The sequence below is a fragment of the Notothenia coriiceps genome, unplaced genomic scaffold (genome assembly GCF_000735185.1).
Source record: "Notothenia coriiceps isolate Sejong01 unplaced genomic scaffold, NC01 NC01_scaffold00026421, whole genome shotgun sequence".
Lineage (NCBI taxonomy): Eukaryota > Metazoa > Chordata > Actinopteri > Perciformes > Nototheniidae > Notothenia > Notothenia coriiceps.
Window position 1 is genome coordinate 160903 of NW_011359122.1, and position 8623 is coordinate 169525.

At 39.2% G+C, this 8623-nt stretch overlaps 1 protein-coding gene across 1 annotated transcript in view; it reads left to right on the top strand.

Annotated features, from left to right (window-relative positions):
- The first annotated feature begins 4576 nt into the window (after nucleotides 1–4576).
- The window catches only part of LOC104956924 (kelch-like protein 13), a 23463-nt gene continuing 19416 nt past the window's right edge, over nucleotides 4577–8623 (top strand). The window contains exons 1-2 of the mRNA XM_010784504.1: nucleotides 4577–4713; nucleotides 7070–7123. Of these exons, the coding sequence (XP_010782806.1) occupies nucleotides 7119–7123 (5 nt within the window). The 5' untranslated portion in view covers nucleotides 4577–4713; nucleotides 7070–7118. The remainder of the gene's footprint in view (nucleotides 4714–7069; nucleotides 7124–8623) is intronic.

An 8623-nucleotide genomic window follows, 5' to 3' on the forward strand; every position in this document is an offset into this window, starting at 1 on the left:
TCTTATTATCCACAGATTTTATCATGTTTCCTAGAATATATCCCAAGGCCTCGCTAAATGATTTTTTTAGCTTCTCTACTGTAGAAATGACAATCACACGATAATTGTCTGGTCGTTTTCGCGTGAAACAACACTATGACTACACAATCCTACACAACATTATAGCGTGTCTATAACCCACCCCGTACGCACTTGTTTAATTCACATAAGTGGAATCCCCATATCGACTCAGCGACAGCGAGCTTAGTAGTCTCTCTTCCATTTACACACTAGAATGAATATATTGCGTCTCATACATGAAGCGAATGACATGTGTTGTATTGGCGCGCGAGTCTCTCTTCTTTATTTAAAGTAGGACCTACAATATCTAATCACCAAGCTAAAATCGATCTAGACACATGAGAAATACAGCCACTTGGAAACAGGGCTGAAACAGAGGGATTATGGGATGCTGCAATGATCTGTTTGGTGCCTTTGTGAGCCAAACACCTTCAGCAGACATGTTCTGTATATATTTGAGAACTTAATAATAAAGTAATGTACAAAACTATCGAACAATAACAAGGATGGTGAGCGAAAATGTAAGTTTAAAGCTATGTTAAATATACATGTATTCACGTTATAGCACAATCCAAAGCACTTATGTATAGAAATGCTTATGGACAACGATTGAGAGGAGACAGTTTTGTAAATTATTTATCTAGAATTACTAAACAAAGATTAATTGACACCTGCTGTGTCATCGTCGAACGGTTCTCCTCTAACCTATCACACACTGAGACTGCTACTGAATCGGCGCGAGATTAGCTACTCAAAATGTACATCGTATTTCTAGCGAGACTGAACGAAAGACCAACCGTCAGAGACTAACCACATGCATTGCGAGATACTGACTCCTTCCTTGCTATTAACCTAGGTTATGGACTTATGTTTGAAGTTGTGGATGAAGTCATATTGACAAATACATGCACAACACATCATCAAGCGTTCTCTATTCTCGGAGAAAAGAATTGTATCAAGCATGTTATCCCAGTAGTTAGCGTAGCGTTCTGTTCAAGGTGAGTATCTCCCTAGTGAACATGTAATCTATCATATCATGCAACATCTGTCTGTCAGCCAATCACCGTCTCAGCTCGTTTCAGTACCAGTCATCATCCCAAACACATGTCAACGAGTGTAATATTTGAGCTAGTTGGCACATACGGCCAGATTTTATTTTTCCATTACTTTATTATAAGCTCAAATATAATAAACAGACATTTCTGAATGTTATGGCTCCAAAACACCAAACAGATCATTGCAGCACATCCATATCCCTCTGTTTCTAAGCCTGTTCTCCAAGAGCTGATTTCCTGCCTGTTACTTTTAAGATGAATAATAAGGAGCCTCCCCACCGCTCGCCTCCCCACAAAAACTACCCAACAAACAGGGGAGGGGTGGGCGGGAGGGGAAGGAGACGGGGGAGCGATAGCGAGGGGGCTGAGGAGATATGTTGGTTAGAAGATAACCACAAGGTGGTTGCTTAGGAGAGATTCAGGTGATAAAGTGGGGGGGGCGAGGTAACCTTTGGTTAGGGTGGTAATTGGGCTAATGGGTGACGGCAAGTCCAGAAAACGAATCGTCTATGACAGTCTCATTGATTGTACCACAGAGCTGATCACTGGTATCATTTTAGAAGTTTGTAGAAAATGGAATCAGGACAGAAAAGAGACGACTAATGTCTCGCTGAAAGGATCTTTCAAAAGAGTCTTTTTCCTGACTTCATACGTAGAGGGGACACATGTTTCCTGATATAATAAAGACTAATGAAACAAGTGGATTGTTGCATAATAGGGTGATTCTTTAATATATACTTTGTAAACACTAAGCAGGGCGGAGGCTTTCAGCCCAGAGGATTATGGGATTCCCAAGCCAACACCTTGGACCCCTTCAAGTCAGGCTGGAAGAGACTGGTGACTGTTCTGGCCTGCAGTCCATCACCTCAGTCCCTGACCCATGCGATCATCAAGGTCAATAGAATCCTGACCAATGGGAGGACGCCGACCGTGCTGGTACTGCTTTGTGGAGCACTGGCTCGTCAGGGCATCAATCGTTGTGCTCGAACACACGCGACGCGAGACACTGGACGGAGGCTCCCCGCTTCAGGTACTATTCACTCATTTACTTCTTAAGTTACATTGAAAGATAAGGTTTTGTTTTCCAATTTCAATGTAAGATCTTCTGCCAATGTGTCTGCCAAGTCTGTCTAGACTCTACAGTACCATATCAGTAAAAGTTGAATTGAATACATACAAACCACAGTTGTCTTAATTTGGTGGGTTCATCTGGACAGACTAAACTAAAGCAGTTAATAGAGTCAGGAGTAAATGACTGTATATGTACTCGCCTCCAAAACCCTCTTTCAGAATAAAAGAGTGAAATAAAAGGTCAAATTTGAAGAGTACAAAAAAAACAAATTTGAAACACATCTACACTTTGCATTTGTTTGTTTAATAAACATTTTCCATGTTACACCGTCCCGTGTTGCTCACAGATTGACGCGCTGACGGAGATCGTGGACACGGTTCAGGGCAGGATCGAGATCTATCTGGACGGAGGCATCAGGACAGGAAGTGATGTTCTGAAAGCGCTGGCCTTGGGAGCCAAGTGTGTTTTCATTGGCCGTCCAGCAGTGTGGGGCCTTGCATACAAGGTACAAGCAGAAACACTGATCACCACTCTTCTGACGGTTTACTCTACACCCACCACGATAAGGCTCCACACACTAAGCCATTGTCCTTGGCAGCTTGAGTTTATCCTTGAAAGTCAGTGAAACTATTGGAGCTAGCGAGCCTCGGTGTAAAGTTTACAGAGAAAATGTGTCCGGTACCGTTTTCAACTCGTAGAGCTGCTATGCTCTCTGAACTCAAAGTGAAATTAGATTTTTTTCAGTGCAAAAAGTAATAATGGTGCTGTGTGATATTTCAGGGTGATGAAGGAGTGAGGGAAGTGCTGCAAATCCTTAATGATGAGTTCCGTCTTTCCATGGCTTTATCAGGTAAGAGATTGGTTGATTCATTGATTTCATTATTAAAAAAATAATTAAATTGCAGTTATTGCAACATCTCAAAAGATGGAAACACAAGATTGAATTTGTATTGCTATTGTTGTTGTCTTTGTGTGTGTAGATGTGAGGTTGCGACTGAAAAATATAACTTGCAATATACTATATCAAATAAGCAATATCCTGTCTGACGTTTTTAAATGTATCGGATCCAGGTTGCAGGAACGTGGCAGAGATCAACAGGAACCTCATTCAGTTCTCTAAACTCTGACACACCAGCAGAGGGCAGCACAGAGGACAATAGCAAACACTGAACAGGACTGAACCACTTATTGAACAAGTACCTGAGACTCCATGGTGACAACGAAACTGAAAAACTTAACCTCAGAGTCATGACTTTATCATGGCAGAACATACAAAACAGCTTCATGCAGGGTGTGAGAGTGAGAGTGAAAGTTAAGGGTCTGAGGCAGATTCAACAAGTGAATAATGAGGGGTTTTGGGGGGAGTAGAGGCACTTCTCATGAAACCTACAAGTGTTTTGGGGTTTTATTGTAACAAATGCAACTGATCATGACATATACTACAGTTTAAGACGCTGCCAGTGATTGTAGTTGAATAAACGCCAGCTGAAATTGATGAAGATGTGTTGTTTTTCTTCTGGATTTGTATGGCGATAACAGACAGGCTGATTAGCAGATGTCTGTCTTTTATTTATCTTTGTTTCCCAACTTAATACTCATCACATTAACATGGGCAATCAATCTGTTTACATTTTAAGAAGATTCAAATGTAGTATTGTTTTCAATCTCTTATATCAGTGCTTCTCAAAGTGGTGGTCCGTGAGCGCCCCCTAGTGGTCCGTGAGTACATTGGTAACATTTCACATTTGAAATAAATTAATTTAAGTTTTCTGCACTCTCGCGCGAATATTTCCGCAATGGAAAGAGCTTAAGTTTCACTTTCAATTGCATCACATAGCCCAGCGTAACACCTTCATCACACATGTTGCCACCTCTTTGTACCAGTTTCAGGCGATTTGTAATCTGTTCTAGAAAAACGATGTGTTTTTGGATGTTTGTGGAGTTAGGTGGTCCGCGAGTGTTTTTGTATTGGTTAAGTGGTCCTTGGTATGAAAAAGTTTGAGAAACACTGTCTTATATTCATACATCAGATAAAGGTCAAGGCCCAGCTAAAGATAGAAAAAAAAGACCGTTTGTCTTTGCATTCTGTTGAGTAACATGTTTTCAACTTTCATCCAGTAAAAGACATGCAAATACCTTAAAATATAAGAATGAATTATCCTTTTTGAGAACATTCCTCCATATTTAAGGCCTGCTAGTGTGCCTTTATGCCAAATTCAAAACCTTTTAAACTGCTGGAGATACTTTTTGCTGCTGATTTCACTAACAGTATCACAAGTGTGTCACACTGGTGTGGGGAGATGCAAGAAGGCGCACCCTGAGAAAGAGAAGTAGCACAGGAAGTGACTGAGGTCTCGGTTTAGGCAAAAAAAAAGTTGATGCTCACGCAAACGCTTCAACTCTCCGAGCAGCTGGTGCAGAGCAGCAGACATTTCTCTGCTGAGTTCCTCTCACAGATCGGGCTGTTAAGACATACAGGCTGGAGAGAGGCCTGGGGTCCGGGCTGCTGAGGAAGCTTTCTTCCAGGTAAGTCCTCAACAGGTGATTCTGTGTGTTTTAGATCTGGCCATGTGACGCACCTGCAGCAGGGAACAGTACATGACAATAAGTATACCTAAAATTCATATTTGTCTATTTAAACTGCAGTGAGGTACATTCAGGCTGCAGTGATGTACATAATTGTACTAATTTTTATCACGTTTTGTAGAGATTTATAATTAAACTGTCACAGGATCAGCTTTATTTACCAAGTACGTGCACAAACATGAAAGGTTTGACACCAGTTTCAAATGTCTCTGTGCTACTCACTGAACAATTTACAGGACGAAGGAAATACACACAGCGAGAAAACAAGACAACACAAATGAGGTTAAAACAACAACTATGTACATACAAAGTATTTTAGTACAAACATACAATGTCTACATAATGTGTATATAATAGTGCAAAGGCATACATATTAAATGCGTACAGTAGGCTAGTATATTACTTTGAATATATAGAGGGAATACGTGTATTTAAAACTGCAAATATATAATTTCTAGGTTAGTGGATATTGACACTATAACTGATCATCACTAACATCATAATGATACGTTGAAAGAAACTTGAGTGCGGTCACACTAATACCTAAATGAAATCACTTCTTGAATAAAAAAGAGACATATTGTTTATTGTAAGAGGTGATTTAAGGTAGGCCTAGTTGCATGATGTGGGATCCCATTAGCTGATGCACCTATCAGGGTCCACATATGAACTTAACCTAATAACATGAAGACATTTCAAGATTAAACAAAGAACACCAAAAAAAAAAGACAGGTGCACTGAAACCTGGCAGCGCACTGAAAACAAGATAACAGGAAATAGCAAGTAAATGCCTGTAATACTATTAAAGTCATTTTATGATGTAATGATGCTACATTACGTGTTGTCAAAAACATCACTTTTTCCACTTGAGTAATTATGTGTGGTCGGCAAAAACTTTCACCTTTTTTTAAATTGCGTTCAAACAAACAAGTCTCTCAGACCACAATAACGTGACGAAACGCTGAAGCTGTACAAAGATGAACGGGGGATCTAATTGAACAATTAAAAACTTCTATAAGAACAATACATTGCTAATTAAGGTACCTAAATGATTCATCACATACTTAAAAATGTGCTAATGTGGTAGGTAGATGAAAATAATTAGGGAGCATAAAAAAGATTATTGGTCATTATTTTTCGTCCAATTATGCACATTTATTTGTTTAACCCTTGTGTTGTGTTCGAAAGCTGTTACCGTTCAATTTTGACCCATGATTTATCTCAGTCCAAAACACACGAAAATAATGACTATCATCCAATGTTGTTTGAACTACATCGTAACTAACTTATTATGCATTCATAACCGTACAATTCTGTTGTTATTTTTATTTTATGGCCCCAAAACTCATTACACCACATATTGCACACGTACGTGCAGGTTCAAGTGTTGGTGTACATATTCTTTGAGAAAGGTTGAGTTCCCTTGGGGGGAGGCGGGCAGAGGGTGGGGAGACCAGGTGCATGTTGCGAAAAAATATTGTTACAGTGGAAGAAGGGGTGGGGGAGGGGTGTCTAAAGTCAAAGATGAATCTTGATTGGGCCAAATTTGACTCCGAGTCACCCCCAAAAATGCTGCTGGGTCTCCCCAGACCCGAACACCAAATTATACGCTTTTTTTTTGAGAGACCTTCAGACTTGGCTAAAATGTTCAAAATCTGTTTTGTATTGTTTAGCTGTTGTGGAGGATATCATGAAGCCTTGTTCTGATCAAAAAAACTAAAGCGTAGTTATTATATAATTTTAACTTGAAACGGGTCACGGGAGACCCGAACACAACATAAGGGTATAGGAATGATTCTGCAGCTGAATGACCACAATGTCTGTGAAATGTCTGATTGTATCTAAAGATTAACTTCACACGAGGATGTGGTAAATGAATGCTGACATTATAAATAAAACCTCACAAAATTCACTTTGATCCACAACCTTTGGGGGGGAAAAAATATGATATGACGTGTATGCTGTTTGTAAGGGAAAGGTCTAAAAGTATTTAGAAAAAGTCTGGAGTCTGTCTTTCAACGAGCGAGGCCACAGCAAACACAGAATTGATCACTGTGTAGAAAAGGGAACATCACAACAGGAAGAATGACCTTATACAGAGCCTATGCAGAGAGTCACATACATATAGTCAAAGATGAGTCATTTCACAGTGGAAGAGATATTTCTGTTTACCATGGATGACCTTTTCCTGTAATGGTTTTCTTTTGGGCTGAAAAATCATCACATTTAGCATTATCTTTTATTTTGTATTTCATAAAATCCATTTCCGTCCACTTCAACTTTTATGTGTCTCCAGGAAGTCTAATCAGCGTAACCAGCGTCCTCAACCACAAGAGGCTAATGAAATGGGGTAAGCTGATTTTATATTTCAATATTTCTGCTCTTGTTAAAATATTTGCCATAATTCAACCCTTGTATTTTATTTTCAGGATTATTTGAGGGTTTATAGATTTTTTTGAATTAGAGGAGTTCCCAGTCATGAGGTTTGAAACACAAACACTCAAATTAAAGAGTTGGAGTTTCTGTTTCTTTTCTAAATCATTTTGGAGCATTTATCTTAAGCCCTTACTTCTGCACAATGTGTTTATGTTTAATGTTTTTAGGCACAGGAACACATGATATGTTTTTAAAGGATTGTATTTTTACTTATGTAAGTACTTAGGTTTTACATAAATATTTAAACATTTGGACACTTGTAATTCCAAGAAATGTTGTTAGAATAAAGCAATTCAAACCGCTTTGTATTCACATTGTGTTAAATAAAAATGAAATATTTAATTGTTAATTGTTTAATTGTTTTCCAGGAGGTCTTTGTGAATTACAAGACATGTCATTATCCAATTTGGCGAATAAGGCACCTCATTAATACCTTTTAATATCTGTATGTTTTCTTTCTCAGAGTATTGTTTTTGTTTGACCTTACTGTATGTGAGTAGCTTGTCAGGAAATAGTTTAAAGAGGAGAAGTGGTCAACTTTACTGGTTCCTCCTTTTCAAAACACTGAACACAAAACCAATGAGGGACTTTTGTAAGCTGCTGGTTTGCAGCACGAATCTCCATTTGTCAAATTATTCAAATCGTTTAAGGCCATGCAACTATTTAAGGTCTGCCAAAATAACTGAAGGAAGTGGTATTTGTACACAACATAAGAGGAAGTGCTGGGATAGAAAACTAAATTGAGTGTCAAACTGCCCTTACAGTTAATGACACTCTTCAAATAAATAATGTTGACAGGTTTCAGAATCAGGGGCCAATGCATAACAAGCTAAAGAAGCAAAGATTCAAGTCATAGCTGTAGGAATGGCAATCTTATTATACATCTTAAGTCCTCCAACAATACAACATAAATATATATATAAAACATAAAACAATAAAAAATGGTGCAAGAAGAGACAGAGTAAAAATTAAATAGTGCAAGGCAATGCTGCAAGACCAATGTGCAAGAAATGCAGGATACAAACATTCAATAATCAAATACAAATCCATAAAGTTTATATGGATATAGGAGCGACAGCATAATTATTGATGTCACATAATCAGATTGCCCTGTGATAAGAGTCTATTGTTGAGAAAGTGAAAATGACACAGTAAAATTCAAGCTTCCCCCCCTCCCCCTCCTCCTCCTCCTCCTCCAGGGGAAGTGGAGATGACAGCGGTTCGTCGAGGCTGAGCCGTACATTCTCTCGTCTGAGCAGACATCAGTCCCGGGACCCTCCGAGACCTCCAGTTCAGCCGGAGAGACTTCCTGCTCAGCAAGGTGTGTGTGTGTGTGTGTGTGTGTGTGTGTGTGTGTGTGTGTGTGTGTGTGTGTGTGTGTGTGTGTGTGTGTGTGTGTGTGTGTGTGTGTGTG